The sequence below is a fragment of the Pavona decussata genome, unplaced genomic scaffold (genome assembly GCF_977016875.1).
Source record: "Pavona decussata unplaced genomic scaffold, jaPavDecu1.1 SCAFFOLD_98, whole genome shotgun sequence".
NCBI classification, from domain to species: Eukaryota; Metazoa; Cnidaria; class Anthozoa; order Scleractinia; family Agariciidae; genus Pavona; species Pavona decussata.
The window spans coordinates 2164119-2180763 of record NW_028145514.1 but is presented as its reverse complement, the minus strand read 5'-3'; the positions used below and the strand labels follow the sequence as shown (position 1 = coordinate 2180763).

The following is a 16645-nucleotide window of genomic DNA, read 5'->3' as shown; positions in this document are numbered from 1 at the left end:
GGTCCATGTATAGACATTTTTGATAATAGTCGGCGCTTTCTAAACAGACTGTTCAGTTTGCACGCGTTGTCGGGAATGCCATTGGAGTTATGTTACAACTGTATGGAGAAATGGCTAGTCGCTTGCAACGACCTGATTTAGATTTGGAAAAGTGTTATGAAAATGACCTTGACTGGACGCTTCTGGCAGAGAAACTGCGTGAAGTAAGTATTTGCATAGTAATTTTTTTTTTTGGAAACGATGCCGTTTTGACGAATGCCCCTCTTTTTAAAATTAACTGCCCTTAATCATTAAAACGTTGTTCTAAAACTACCAGTCGTTTCGCTATGACAAACGAAGAAACAGCTAAGATAATTTTTCACGCGAACTCACTTTAAGAACGAGAAATGATCACATTTTCATACTTATCACAATAGAGGCATTTCACAATGAAAACGGCTCTTCTTTATTTGAAATAACTTAACCCAGAAAGGAAAATTGGGGAAAAATTTGTTAATCCTGCGTGAAATTATTGTCTGATCGAGTGTGGCCAATGTGCCAGCCAGCGAGGCAAACGTGCGAGAGTCGCACGTCTGCCTCGCATGACTCGCTCGCTGGCTCGCAGATTGTCAAGACCCGTTCTGATCCGACTCGTAGTATCTCCCACCAATTACCAATAACACGTGACCTATCGCCTTCAAAAGACTCCGAAAAACTTGCGTTTTCGTGGAAGAAATCATAGAAAAGCCGTTGAAATTATTTTGAATTCTGAGAACATTTCAAAGCAACAGAACCAAGAAATTGACAGTTTTATCAGCTGACGGATGATAAGCTTAATGAAAGTTGATTTCCAAGCCAGGTTATCTAAAAAAAATTGGCATTTTTTAGACAAAGCCATATTTTTTTATAAACCATTTGAAATCGCAACACCTGATAATTAAATCAGCAATGCGTGCAAATGAGCAAATTATCACATACAGTGAAATTAATATTTTTAATTCAAAAATACCTTTTATTTGCGCTTGATCTGGCTCGAGAATCAATTTAAATAAAGTTTACTTCTCTTGGCAAGGTAAAATTCTAAGTTTCTTGTCAGGTTACGAACGGAATCCAGCTGTACTCAAACAGAACCATACCTTAATGAGAGGCAATTCACCAATGGTGTACCAATGGAATGCCAAGTCACTCTATTGGTACCAATCGTACCATTGGTACCAATGGACGAACGGAATCCAGATGGACCGAACCATACCTTAATGAGATGCAATTCACTAATGCTGTACCAATGGAATGCCAAGTCATTCTATTGGTACCAATCGTACCATTGGTACCAATGGACGAACGGAATCCAGCTGTACTCAAACCAAACCGTACCGAAAATAGTTTAAGTCCCCTTAATGATATGCAATTCACTAATGGTGTACAAATGGAATGCCAAGTCATTCTATTGGTACCAATCGTACCATTAATACCAATGGACGAACGGAATCCAACTGTACTCAAACAGAACCATACCTTAATGAGATGCAATTCACTAATGGTGTACCAATGGAATGCCAAGTCACTCTATTGGTACCAATCGTACCATTGGTACCAATGGACGAACGAAATCCAGATGTACTCAGACAGAACCATACCTTAATGAGATGCAATTCACCAATGGTGTACCAATGGAATGCCAAGTCATTCTATTGGTACCAATCGTACCATTAATACCAATGGACGAACGGAATCCAAATGTACTCAAACACAACCATACCTTAATGAGATGCAATTCACCAATGGTCTACCAATGGAATGCCAAGTCACTCTATTGGTACCAATCGTACCATTGGTACCAATGGACCAACGAAATCCAGATGTACTCAGACAGAACCATACCTTAATGAGATGCAATTCACCAATGGTGTACCAATGGAATGCCAAGTCATTCTATTGGTACCAATCGTACCATTGGTACCAATGGACGAACGAAATCCAGATGTACTCAGACAGAACCACACCTTAATGAGATGCAATTCACCAATGGTGTACCAATGGAATGCCAAGTCATTCTATTGGTACCAATCGTACCATTAATACCAATGGACGAACGGAATCCAAATGTACTCAAACACAACCATACCTTAATGAGTTCCATTTCATCAATGGTGTACCAATGGAATGCCAAGTCACTCTATTGGTACCAATCGTACCATTGGTACCAATGGACGAACGGAATCCAGCTGTACTCAAACCAAACCGTACCGAAAATAGGTTAAGTCCCCTTAATGAGATGCAATTCACTAATGGTGTACCAATGGAATGCCAAGTCATTCTATTGGTACCAATCGTACCATTGGTACCAATGGACGAACGGAATCCAGATGTACTCAGACAGAACCATACCTTAATGAGATGCAATTCACCAATGGTGTACCAATGGAATGCCAAGTCATTCTATTGGTACCAATCGTACCATTGGTACCAATGGACGAACGGAATCCAGCTGTACTCAAACCAAACCGTACCGAAAATAGTTTAAGTCCCCTTAATGATATGCAATTCACGAATGGTGTACAAATGGAATGCCAAGTCATTCTATTGGTACCAATCGTACCATTAATACCAATGGACGAACGGAATCCAACTGTACTCAAACAGAACCATACCTTAATGAGATGCAATTCACCAATGGTGTACCAATGGAATGCCAAGTCATTCTATTGGTACCAATCGTACCATTGGTACCAATGGACGAACGGAATCCAGATGTACTCGGACAGAACCATACCTTAATGATATGCTTTTCACCAATGGTGTACCAATGGAATGCCAAGTCATTCTATTGGTACCAATCGTACTATTGGTACCAATGGACGAACGGAATTCAGCTGTACTCAATCCAAACCGTACCGAAAATAGTTTAAGTCCCCTTAATGATATGCAATTCACCAATGGTGTACCAATGGAATGCCAAGTCATTTTATTGGTACCAATCGTACCATTGGTACCAATGGACGAACGGAATCCAACTGTACTCAAACAGAACCATACCTTAATGAGATACAATTTACCAATGGTGTACCAATGGAATGCCAAGTCATTTTAATGGTACCAATCGTACCATTGGTACCAATGGACGAACGGAATCCACCTGTACTCAAACCGAACTGTACAGAAAATAGCCTAAGTCCCCTTAATGAGATGCAATTCACCATTGGTGTACCAATGGATTGCCAAGTCATTTTATTGGTACCAATCGTACCATTGGTACCGATGGAAGAACTGAATCCAGCTGTACTCAAGAAGAACGGTACCGAAAATAGCCCAAGTCTCCTTAATGAGATACAATTCACCAATGGTGTACCAATGGAATGCCAATCCTTTCCATTGGAATCCGTTTGTGTGTATTGGACAACACTCTGTAATGTTCACGAGATAGATGGTGTCTTCGGTAACCCCCCTATACGGCCAACCCCAGACAAGGTGGGTCCTGTTCGAACAAACTTGTTATGACTAGTTCCCTATTGGGGGGGGGGGGGGGGGGGGGCTTGCACGTTAATTTGAGCTAAAAACAAGAAGTTCCGTCTTGTCATGGTTTATTGGCTTATATCCAATTATCAATGCTACGAACGCATTGTTCGATAGTAGCTTTACAACATGCCATATCCTCGAGACAGCCGCTTTTAAATGCCAGATAAAGTTGCGGGTCATTGGCATAGAAATGGTAATCAAGATTGTGGCGCTTCACAATGTCAGCGAGTGCAGAGGTGTACAAGAAATATAGAAGAGGTCCAAGGACAGATCCTTGGGGAACACCACATTTCAGAGTTTATTGAACAAGCCACGGTTGTTCAAGCCTTGGGTCAGCTTGACACACGTTGTCCCCGGCTTTTGTTCAGGCATACAGGTAACATGAATCAAATTATAAGTAATCTTATCCGAAAAGGTGCTGACAGCCTCTTGTCAAACCAGCTTTTGTGATCGCAATTCTTAGAAATCCTTTGTATTTTTGGAATACTTCTTAGAATTCAGACGTCCTTCAAAACATGTCAAACGAAGCTTCACGATTGGTCGATATTTTCTGCAGCGGATGTAATAACAACGAGTTCGATATCATTGCATTCAAACCTACGCTGTCTTTCGACTTCAGTTATGGATGTAAAAACCTTACTTCATAATCTTCACGAAGAGGTATCCTGCTCTGTGTGTATGAGCACGTTCACTGATCCAAAAGTTCTGCCGTGCTTACACAGCTTTTGCCTTCATTGTTTGAACGAGCTTCAACGAACAAGCGGCAGAGTCGGACAGATCACCTGCCCTGAATGTCGTAGCGAATTCAGAATCGCTGGGAACGGAACTCCTGACCAGTTGCCCACCAACTTTCGATTGAACAGCTTATTGGATGTGTTGGCCATTCAAGAATGTAACTCTAACGGCGTAAAATGTGGAAACTGCGACGAAAGAAGCGCGCAGTGTTTTTACTGTTTTCAGTGTTCTGTGTTTTGGTGCGAGGACTGCATTACGGCACACAATATAATCCGAGCGAACAAAGGACACCGCGTTCTAGCTCTTAAAGACTTTCAAGATCAAGACATTGAAGATGTGATAAAGCGACCATCATTTTGCCCAAAGAAACATCACGAGAACGAAGAGCTGAAGTTCTTTTGCAAGAATTGTGAAGTTCCTATTTGCAACACTTGTGTTGTAACACTTCACGACGGCCACACCAAGATGCTTCTGGAAGAAGCTGCCAATGAACGCAAGTTACACGTGAAGTCTGTGATTGAATCTCAGAAACAAGAAGCGGTTCAGAAAAGAAGTAAAATCATTAAACTTCAAGATGAGCGTATTAAAATTCGAACGCAGGTCGCTGGTGTGAAGAAAAAGGCGCAGACTTTTGTTGAAAACATGGTCAAAGTCTTGGAAGTGAAGAAACAGAAAATTTTTAAAGAAGTGGAAGACAAAGCGAAAGAATCACTTGAGCGTCTGGGAATAGAAGAAAGCGAAGTGGAACTTGAATTACAGCAGATTGAAACAGCAATCGAAAAAGTTGAAACGCTTGTGAATCAAAGCACGAATGCTCAGATTATCCAGCTGGACACAGTCATTCTGGAAAGAGTCAGTGACGAAAGAGGGGAGGCCGACTTTGATTCTGAAGACACTGGCCCCTTAATTTTTGTAGAAAACAAAATATTGATGGAGACATCAAGCAGTGAAGAACTTGGTTCTTTGAAAACCTTTTTTAGCCAAACTAAAGCGCAGGAATCAAGTGTCCAAGAAAAAGGACTCAGCGAAGCAACTGTTGGTCTTGAAGCACAGCTTGTTCTAACAACACGAAACGCTGAGAAGGAACAATGTTACGAAGAATTTGACTGCGTAACAATGGAAATAAAAAATGATCAGGGCCATGACTGTGTCACAGAAGTGAATGTACAGGATAACAAAGATGGCACCTACAATATCAGCTATTTTGCCAAAGAAACTGGAACATGCCAAGCATCAGTGATGGTAAATGGAAAACATGTTCGTGACAGTCCTTTCACTGTTCAAATCAAAACCAGACAATACAAACCTGTGTTATCGTTTGGACGGCTAGGTTCGTCGGCTGGCATGTTTGATTGTCCTTATGGAGTGGCAGTGAATGAACGTAACGAAATTGCTGTGACTGATGGAAATAACCATAGGGTTCAGGTATTTAGTATCGATGGAACTTTCTTGAGGTCGTTTGGCCGTAAGGGTGATCAAGAAGGGGAATTTGACTGTCCAACTGGGATTGCTTTCCTTAATAATGGAAACATTATCGTGGCTGACAGCTTAAACAACCGGGTGCAAATGTTCAGTGGGCAGGGGGAATACCTCAGTCAGTTTGGTGGCGAGGGAAATCTTGATCACCAACTTGATGATCCCTGGGGTTTGTCTGTAGATAATGATGGCAACATTATTGTTGCTGATTCAAATCACAAGTTAATTAAGATCTTCACTCCTAGTGGCCGGTTGTTACGTAAATTTGGCGGAAAGCGCTCTTTAATAGATCCCTGTCACTGTATTCAAAAGGACGGGTGTTTCGTAGTATCAGACTACGGTGAGCATTGTATTAAAGTATTCAACGCAGAGGGTGAATTTTTATATAAATTTGGAAAAAAGGGGAAGAGAGACGGGGAATTCAATAAGCCGCGTTTCTTGTCAGTTGACGAGGCAAAACAATTGGTTGTTTGTGATTTTGACAATGACAGAATTCAGGTGTTTGATCAGCTGCCTGAAACGTTCATCACAAAGTTTGGAAAACACGGCAGTAAGATTGGAAAGTTAAGTGGACCATTCTCTACTGCAGTTCTTTCTGATGGAAAAATAATTGTGTCTGATCAATATAACCACCGTATTCAGATATTTGAGTAGATATCGTAATATTATTAAGTATATCCTTTTTGAAGTAACTGAGATTTTTCTGCATAATAGAACAAAATTTCATAAGAGCTTCTGCTGGAGTGGGGCATTGGGGGCTATTAGAAACCGAAAAACTGCACAAAAAATCACCCAAAACCGCAAAACCGAAATAAATTTCGATCAAAACCGAAAACCGACTGAGCATGAATTGGTATTTGTTAGTGATTTTATCCTGCATGCTACTGAGCAAGAAAACATCAGATTTTGTTGACTTCCTATGTCAGACTTACAATGTTTTTTGTACCTGGGATGTTGGTTTGGTGGAATGCTATCTAACTGAACTCGTTTCCCTCGCCGGTCAGAATTCTATTTTTAGGATGACCCCTTTCCCGATCAAAAATTTATATTTCTTCCGCCATCTGACTCCTTTGCCAGACTCCTCCAGTCGTCTCTATTGGGGCGCGGGAATCGCAGGCTGGGGACAGAACGCAAGAAGCTTGACCGAAGGGAGCGCGAGGGGTGATGGGAAGGAGGAAATCCGCCGAGCTTTTCTCGTAGACTGGGAGACTGTGAGCAGACTGGGGACGAGTCAGCTCCTTTACTGAGATTTTTGTTGACCTTCCCTTTGAAGCCAGTTTTCACATTTCTTCCCGCCTCCCTTTCCCCCTAAATAACATCTTTAAATTCTACCAGCCCAATCCACCTCATAAGAATGAAAGGCGCGATTTAAAGGCGAAAATTATGACAAGTGTTTCTGTACAAAGACGATTCAATTTTTTTTTTAATAAAGTTCTTGTTTTACATAGAAATAATTTACTGTTCATTTTTTTGTATATAAACATAAGTGTGTATTGTATGAAAAAGTAAGGTTGCTTGTAATCTGTTGGAGTTCGAAATAAATTGTGTGCTTTGACAGTCTTTGTTGACAGAAAACCGTTTCGTAATTTACCGCATTTCAGTGAGAAAAAACATAAATTGCTGTTGTTTAATAAGATTGGAATAAAGGTAAAGTCGCACTTACGAACCTAAGTAGCCCACACGGCTAGTGCTTAACCCAGTTTCTGTAGCATGAAGTAACTAAAAGTACTGCTACTCCCCCCAGGATGTGATGCTAGTCCATCCCGGAGTTACCACTAGAGACATTGTTTGAGCAAAGTTTCTTGACTAAGTAAACAACACAGCAATAATGAGACCAATCTAGCCTCGAACTACAGGCCATCCGATTGAAGTCCATTATTGAAGTCGACGTGTTAACCTCTACACCACCGTCTCCATAGTAAGGGTGGGATACTGTGGTTATTAATAATTCAGAAAGTGTTACACAAAGGGGAAAATGGTACCTTTTAAAATAAACATTCCTCGATTTGGAATATCTTATTTTGGGCGGCACATACCCACATAACTTATGCAATTACACAAAGTTGTTCGTTTTCAAATTCTTTCGCTTTTTTCCTTCTTGAAAACGGAGAGAAGATCTGCAGCCAGCGTTATGGGGAATTTTGGCCGTCCTAAAAACTGTCTATGCTATTCTCGGACTTTTCAAATGTTCAGTACGTATACCCAAATCGCGCCGCGTTACGTGTAGGATTAAAATATTCATGCCATCTTTGTTTTGAATCGCGAAAGCTTTGATACACGCGTTTGCTCGAAAATGATTTGTCAGTTATTTTCAAGTTATGCTTGCAGTAACGATGATGATGATGACGACGACAGAGGCGGCGACGGCGACGTAACGATGATGATAATACAGAAAAATAAACAGAAAATAAATCAGAAAATATATGCAGTTTTTTCAGTTACTTAAACAGAACTTGGAGAGAACGAGCCGGTCATGCACAGTTTCAATAGCAATCTCAGGACAGAATTCCTCTAGTTGTCAATGCCGTATTAAAATCAACAACGGATTAATTTTTAATAAAAAATTGAATGGCGTGATTTAATTTGAATATGCAAGGATGTTGGATCTCAAATTTCAGTTATGTGTTTTGAGTTTTTATTCGTCGAACAGTTAAAGAAAAGGGAAAAGATAAAAATGTAAAATAAAGTCTCTGCTTTTATGGACTACAACTGTTGTTTCTCTAAACAGTAACCCCCCCCCCCCCCCCCCCCGGCCCAGTAGCAGCATAACCATCACCAGCTTTCTGGTGCTTCTCCATACCTAACATCAACCATAATTTTTTGAAAAGTCAAGTATTTTTAAAATAAGTTGATTGGGGAGTGGAGATGGTGTCACGACGAACTTAAAAATAATTGAAGGGCATTTTCTTCAGTGTTTAGGAAAGTCTAAAAAGCAGTTGAATTCTGAAGTGATTGCATTAGATTATGATGATGTAAATTGAGTGAAGGCATTTTACATTTCAGGGAAGCACTTTTGGCGAAGACGTTTTACTTGTGGTGGAACAAGTATCAGTTAATCATGGACATCAGAATGATGGAAAGGATGGTACGATTCTTCGACTTTATATCGCGAATCAACTTTCAGGGGCCTGCTCCCACGGCTCTAACACTTTGTCAACCCCTTCTTCTACACAGGATGAGGGAATATCGACTCTTTTTATTCATTGTCAGGTCAAAATAAGTGGCGTATTCTCTAGGGTCGATTCTGCCTTTTTTCATTTTGGTTTAGAAACACTAGAGTACACTCAAAGGAACACAGCATTCTCAAAGGAACGCAATTTTTTTACTCCGAGCGAACTTAATAATTTTAAGTTTTCTTGGTACAATGTTGAAAATTGTTGTTCCGTTTATTCTGAGCGCAAGGTATCCTTCCATTGGAAAATAAAATATCTTGGCATCAAAGCATCACCAATCCTATCTATTTTAAGCCTTCCTGTTTCTGAAGTCTGGTTTATATGTACGAATGCACTGCAAGGACGTTTACATGCTCGATGAGTAGGAGTGCAAGTCAGAAAAAACTTCGATATGACTCAACAAGACGTAGCTAGCCTTGCCTGTGGCCATATTGAAATACAGAACGAACGTGTCGTTTCTATATTCTTTCCTGAGGCTTATGTTTTTGTTTGCGTCATCGTAGTTGACACGTCGTATAACTTGCACAAGCATAAACACAAACTAAGAGAAAAGAAATCTTTCCTTTTCCTATTTTGCTATTTTACTAATCCTTGCATCGCTGCATCGCACGGTCAAACTGTCCGATTTTTCTCCTTGCTCTATTACCCCACACAAGCGTGAACAAATCATAAGGACTTTATACATTCGTTGCATCTGTTTACACATAAGTTTCTACTGAGTTCTGGTCCTTATGCTTTTGTCGTTCGTGTAAGCCCAAGAGGTCCTGTGTTTTTGTCCCCGAAAAAGCCAGGGTTTTCATCATATAACGAATGTTTGGTTTTATCAACAGAGTTGATAAAGTAATTTTTACAGTATAGACAATTTACCTTAAGTTATCAACTCTGTTGATAAACCAAACTTTTGTTTCTTCTTCCAACCGACGCAGCACCACAGTTTCTTTAGAGACTAACCCCCTTAATTTTTCATGATTACTTCTTCAGTATGTCTTATCGTTCATTTTACATTCTGATTCGCATCCTGTTTGTACGTTTGAGTAATGTGTGTGTTGTCTCTGTCAAAACGACAACAAAAAGAGTTTCTTGTTCTTTTTCTTCCACGAGTTGGTATAAAAAACAACAACTTAGATATGATGGTGTTGTTCATTTCTGTAGGCCATCCTTCATAATGATGAGGTGATAAAAAGACGTTGCCTTCGGTTCTGGGTACAAAGAGCGCGAGAAAAGCTGCACGAAAGAGAGCTTGAGGTAACTATCTTCTTCTGATAGCTTGGAAAGATTTAATTTTTCTACCCAGTTGAGCTAATGTTCAACCCGGGGGGGGGGGGGGTACTCCCCTATATAAGGTATATAGGTATGTGCCGCCCCAAAGGGTATGGTTTTTGAGCCGTTTTGGTCTGAAAACGGGTATAGATTTTGACAATTACGGTCTGAAATCGGGTCGGGTTTTTGGGGCGGGGAACAGTTACGAAAGCTTACAAACATATTTTTCTTCTCAGTACGTAACTGGAACGACTAACTGATAGCGAGAAAAAGAAATAGATAAACTATGTCATTCCAGCTTACTTTTACTCCTTGCGTCAACTTCCGTTCGGCACTGATGCATAATTATCAGGTCTGAAAACGGGTATGAATTTTAGAGGTCAGGTCTGAAAACGGGTGTGGAAAATGGCATGTTTAGGTCTGAAATAGGGTCAGGATTTGAAGACCCGGGCGGCACACCCCCACCAAGAATTCCGAGGAGTACCCCTCCCGGGATGTTCAACAACTGAATTCATAAAGCCCTCCAGGCTGGTCCTAGCCTACCACGCAGTCGTTTTTAGGTGACTCGTATTACCTCCTCCCCACGAGATAATACGAGTCCCCTAAAAACGACTGCGTGGGAGGCTAGGCCGGTCCTTGGTCTTGCTGAGAATACAGGCTGTTTAGGTTCTTAAATAGGTTCTTATTTTTGTCAGAGCAAAAGGTGCTTCTTACCCGTGGAACATTACAACTGGTTCAATATTGTGTGGTCCTATACATTCTGAACAAATACAAACCGTCCTCTAGCTCCTCTGTGTTATTATTTATTATTGCTGGATAATGTTATTTTTTTTATATTTTTGCCTTTACCCTAATGTTCCAAGTGAAGAAGCTGTTTCAATATTTAAAGGCAACTGTTTTTGTGGGTAGTGCTCAACCCCACTATGTCGTCAGTGAGTGAGTGAGTGTCCGTCCGTAAACAAACAGGTCCGCAGCGCGTGCACAGCACTACCCATATGTACGTAATGCGTACCTGTTTTTGCTATAAATTCCCAAAATTTTAGCCTACGGGTTCCAAATCCACTGGTTTTTTTAATTGCAGATTTTAACTGTAGCCCGTTTAATTTCCCGCAGTGTTTAGACCTCTGCTTGACCGTCACACTAATGTATCTATTAAACCCTATCCTCCTGCATTGCCTTCTGAATTCTGTATCGTTTATACAAATGAACTTACCTTAATTGTTAGCTATGGGAGTGTGTTTACGTCAAGATAGCTGAAATGTTAATAAAGTCTCCATAATGTTCATAAGGTCGAAGCAGATGATCATCACAATCGAAGATTGCTTTTGATGGGAATTGAAAGATGGAGAGAGTATAACAGAGAAATGAAACAAAGGTACACAAACGAATCAGTGGTTTACTAAGCTAGCAATACACTGGAGACCAGGAATCTTGCATAAACAACAGAAAAACTTGTCAATCAGAAGCTAAGAAACATACATTTACAATCTATTATACATAACAGGCTGATTGTTTTGGGCGAACCAGTTTGTTGAGCCAACATGGTGAAGGTTTTTCTAATTATTTACATCAAACAATAATTATTTGAAAGTAATTAAAATCGAAAAGTTCAAGTTTTTGTTAGTTATTCTACTGTCCATGGGATTCGTTTAACGGAATACTCATTAAGAGTATTTTCTTTTTTTAAGTTTATTTTTTCTCACAGGGATACATGTGCGTGCGAAAATCGTCTCACGCAAAAAAAAAATTAAAAAACAAAAACAAAAAACACCATCCTCCCTGTGTGCCGCTTATCCTCGCGCGTCCCCTCGCGAGGGACGATTTTTGCACGCACTGGTGTGATCACGCACTTGAATATCCCTAGAAGAATTGTTGCTTGTCTTAGTAGTTATAAAACGTTATAGACATAACACATAACTTTATGGTTCTGTTTGTTTTCTTGTAACAGCCGTTCTGTACAGCGGTCATCATTGAGGCATTACTACATCCGCCTTCTAAAGAAGACCTGGGGAGCTTGGAAACAAGTAAGTCGATATACAGTTCTTAGGTCCAGCTGTTGAATCTTCTTACGAATCACCAGATATTTTGTTCTCAAATAAGAATTTGCAGCCACGTCCTGCTCTATGAGAACAATTTTCAAATGTTTTGCGATTGTTGCAGTTTGTTCAGCACAGGCAGGTAAAATGGCAGAAACAGGTGCGAGCTGATCTCCATCATCAACAACGTCTTCTGTCTGCTGTGATCAGCGCTTGGAAGGTAACATAAGATGAGTAGTTGTTTTTTCTCGCTTTATATCTCATTCGTGAACACGTAGTATTTACAGTGTATCACGTCACACATCAAGGCAAAACTTTAAGGTGAGAACCTTAATTTCCTGTGTTATTAGACTTTCACTCTTTTCGGCACACAAGAAGACGACTTGAGGCAGCTCAACTGTGCTATTAACGTTCTAATAGAGGAAGGTTTTGTCTGATATCGTCCTCATATTGCCCTTGTCATTGGTCATTTTAGAGTTGCATTATGACAAAGGCCTTATTTTGTGAAAGATGCTAAAGATAATATTCTGCTGCCGTTCTAATGACCGCGGAAATTAGCAAGGCGCCAGTCTCTACCCTGAAACATTATACTGATTTATACTGTGATATAACTTTGTCCAGTTTTAAGAGGTGTGCCCTGGTAGCACTGCAACGAAGAGTGATTTATTTCCATACGCTGTTAAAGTGGATTTATCGCGTATTTTGTTAACTAACTTCCCTCCTGTCCTTAAAGCTCAGTGCCTTACTTGCTTATATATTTCAGCGGAATTAATGTACAGTATTACTAATGTTGCATCTTTTTTATTTTACGACATGCTAGGATCATCAGAATCACACGAAGGCAGTTAAAGCGCATTGCGATAGCAAGCTTCAAAGGCGCAATTTGAATCGATTAAGGTGAGTTGTCCGTACTTCACAAAAACCACAAGTAAATTGTTTTGACTTAAAATTGAATTCTCCTGTTTGAATTCGCGAGAGACTTGTAAAAGCTACCTTCTCGAATTTTCGGGCGCTGTCCGTCCGTCACATACAGTGTACGTCTTCCTTATCACGACGTTCCTGTCTGAAGTAGCCTGTGTACGACTTTTCCAACAGGTTTGCCTTTGAAACATGGAAGCAGAATGTCAAAGAAAACAAAGAGGAAAGGAAAAGCAAGCACGTGGCGAAGACTTTTCTTAATCAAACGCTGCTTTCGAAGGTGAGGCGAATAAGACCCACAGGAAGAAGCAATAAATAAATAAATAAAATAAAATAAATAAATAAATAAATAACAAAAGTACATCAATCGCTTAAGGTGATATCCGCGAAATAAAAGTTGTTGTAAAAATTTTCTCAAACTTTCTGTGATTCATTGTTCACTACTATGTACTATTTCGAGAAATGAAATAAAAAAGATAGGTCGCCATGTCCGCGAAGGAGCTGCGATCCACTGATTTACCCCATAATCGTTTGCAATATTCGCTTCCAAATGTGAGTTTATTTGATCAGTTATTGTCACTTCTGGTGGTGACAGAAGTTACATAGATAAAGCACAACTTAGAAAAACGTTATACATAGAATGTATGAAGCATAATCGGCAACTAATTAATAAAGGTGAATTTCATGGCAGGGAAGCAAAATATGAAGCAGTATCGACCCAAAACGCTCCTTGCGTGCGAGTTCTCAGTATCACTATTTTACGCCCATGAGTGGTTGGCAGGCTCGTACTTCTGGCAATAACTCATTTTTCTGTCGTCAATTTTTTCTAAAAACGTTTAAACATAAAGAGGATAATAGCTAAGTTAAAATAACGAGATAAAAAGATAAGTCACCATGCCATGCTCGTTTAGGAAGAAATAGCCATTTAGTTATTGGCTTTGCTTGCAAGATATTATGCGCAGTAAGAATGCACAATGCAAGACAATGGAATCACCTTAACTTCCAAAAGCTACAGTTTTCATGTGAATTTTCCCATTCTGTTGTCTGGGCTGATATCTCATTATAAAATGGAACACCTTAACTTCCAAGAGCTACAGTGTTCGTACTAATTTTCTCATTTTGTTGTCTGGGTTGTTATCTCACTATAGTGCTTCTCTTGTTGGAGGGAATTCGCGTCTCACCATGCAGTGAAGAAATGGCAGCAGTGGCAGTGGGTGCAGGACATTCAACGGACACTTGACAAAGGTTAGTTTACACTCACGGAAAACGAACGAACGAATGAGCGAGCGAGCGAGCGAGCGAGCGAACGAACCTTTATTTACACACGCAGGTCTCATCAATTAAAAGTTGTTTTCCAAGAGGGACGTGCTAAGAAACTAAACAGAAAACAACAAGTGATAATTAAATTTTTTGTGGGTTGTATGAAGCCACTAAACATAATAAAATGAGATAAGCATTGAGGATGGGGGTGAGGTTGTTCTCGGAGAACTTGTTTTGTTTGTCCAAAATGCGGTGGACTTGCTAACGGGAAGGCGTGCTTCTGTTTGTGGTTTTAAAGTATTAAGTTAATCGTAGCCAATACACCATGTCCCTTTTAGATATGAGATCAACATCAGAAGATCAACCAAGCTAGTCAGTTAGAAATGTGTTGGCGTCTGAATATGAAGTAATGTTTCTTGGTCGTTTTACCCTCGAGTCAGGTGTTTCTCCGTAATTCATGTTGCCTATCAAAAAAATTATTCCAGGTAAATTACATCGTTCATTTCGCGCCTGGAAATCCTTCACAAGGAAGTCAGTTCACGACAAGATTCTCAAACACAAGGCTGACATCCATCATAACAAGACGCTGATGCGCAAAGCAGTGGTGGCATGGAAAAGCTACGTTCACTTGTGTTTTAGGATCAAGGTGAGCGGAACTTCAGTGTGTAATTAAGCAATTGACGACAATTTTTTATGGCATCATTTTTATTATCTGTACTAGAAGCCAATCAGCGCGCGGGAATTTTGACAGTTATTTGTAAAATTGGCTTTAGAATACGGACACTGAAAAGCAACTTCAATCTTTCAACTTCTGTGTTCTTCATAGCCAAATACTTTGAGGTTTTAAAGCTCAAGAACTATTGGTGCTTGGGTGTTGAAAGGAAAAATATAATATGGAAAGATTGGCTTTGGTGACATACAAGGAACGTGTGTCTTTGGTCGTTAGAAGTTCTGAAAACAACAGCAGCAGAGGGACCTCATACGAATACTCTGATTTTATAGATTCTCCAAAGACAAAGCATGTGGCTTCATAATCGAAGGATCACCGCTGCTTTCTTCAACAAGTGGAAGAAACAGGTAAACAGACATGTAACGTTCATTTCCTTGATATTTTGTAATTAATGAACGTTTGGAACTATCACAAGCATTTTCATTTAAGATCCACTCTTAGCTACTTTACTACTTTTGCTATTTACTCACTGTGGTCGGCGCGCAGCCATCACAGAACCAACAAGTCTTGAATTACAACCTGGTGTTGCGTCATTCTATATTACACTTTACTTTACAGTTCCTGTCTCCATCCCTGGCGGATACAGTAGTTGTCATTTTATGATAACCTTGAGTCATGTGATATTAGTGGACGCAGCTTTCTGTTGGTGAAGTCCTCAAGAGTGTCCTTACAAGTTAAATCTCGTCCGTAGGTCTTGTCACTGGTATCGTTTGTTTTACAAACAGCATTAATAACACGTTTTTCACCAATGCTAATCAGCAATGAGACTTTGGTTATTTTCAAAAACCGTATCACTTTTCGATTACTTTATGCTTGGACAACCTTCTGACCATCAAAGTGAATTTGTAAACTTTTTAGCACAGTGCAGCAGTTCAAGAAAAGAATCATACAGTACTGGCATTATGGCATTGGAGTATCAACCTACAGGGCAAGGTAAGTAGTGACTGTTGCACACTGAGGTTTTCATCCCATGCCATGCAGAATACAGCCAATAAGCTGGAAAGCTGTTACGCATTCTATGTTGTCCCACTCGTCGCATTCACCTTAGTTTTTCGGCGTTCGTCATAGTGCTGTATTATAGCGAAGTATAGTAAACTGAAACGGTGAACTGACCTTGGTATGTATTTGAGGTATAGCGAAAGCGACTTCGGATCTTCGTTTGGAATCGCGCGTTAGTCTTCGGAAAATTTCGGGAAGGAAATGTTCGATGACGCTCCAATGACCTTCAAACTATCTTCCGATTTGGACATTTTTTTGGTACAATAGTTTGTAGCCTGTGCAAATGAGGAGTAGCGTCTCTAATCTGGATCTAGGGAAAGTCTTCGTGAAATTTCGGAAGTTTGTCGAATTTGTTGGCGAATTTTTCAGTGTTTCCTCGGCGTGAATTAAGAGGCATGGCAGGCATAACTCTACATCGTCTCTCTCCACCAAGGTGTGTGAATGGGTACTAAACAATCTTTAGTGAAAACTACGAAATTGTGGGGAGTCTGTAAGTAGCAATATTTTCTAGTTTAGAGACTAGTGGTAGTACTCTTAGTTTCTTCGTAACACAGAAACTGGTG

General features: G+C 40.0%; 2 protein-coding genes across 3 annotated transcripts in view; both read left to right on the top strand.

Annotated features, from left to right (window-relative positions):
- Positions 1-16645, top strand: part of LOC146472619 (protein SFI1 homolog) — a 97188-nt gene that overhangs the window by 27634 nt on the left and 52909 nt on the right. For both annotated transcript variants that reach the window (XM_085119353.1, XM_085119352.1), the window contains exons 16-26: positions 8710-8791; positions 10032-10124; positions 11429-11514; positions 12088-12163; positions 12300-12395; positions 12996-13072; positions 13271-13373; positions 14242-14338; positions 14839-14999; positions 15356-15430; positions 15942-16016. In XM_085119353.1, the coding sequence (XP_084975479.1) occupies positions 8710-8791; positions 10032-10124; positions 11429-11514; positions 12088-12163; positions 12300-12395; positions 12996-13072; positions 13271-13373; positions 14242-14338; positions 14839-14999; positions 15356-15430; positions 15942-16016 (1021 nt within the window). The remainder of the gene's footprint in view (positions 1-8709; positions 8792-10031; positions 10125-11428; positions 11515-12087; positions 12164-12299; positions 12396-12995; positions 13073-13270; positions 13374-14241; positions 14339-14838; positions 15000-15355; positions 15431-15941; positions 16017-16645) is intronic.
- Positions 3558-7266, top strand: LOC146472624 (E3 ubiquitin-protein ligase TRIM45-like). The gene is made up of 2 exons (XM_085119370.1): positions 3558-3871; positions 3990-7266. The coding sequence occupies exon 2, from the start codon at positions 4117-4119 to the stop codon at positions 6358-6360; it is 2244 nt and encodes a 747-aa protein (XP_084975496.1). The 5' UTR covers positions 3558-3871; positions 3990-4116; the 3' UTR covers positions 6361-7266.

Bases quoted from the DNA above. Each gene is read 5' to 3' on its own strand.
- LOC146472624 (XM_085119370.1), top strand. From the start codon at position 4,117: ATGGATGTAAAAACCTTACTTCATAATCTTCACGAAGAGGTATCCTGC.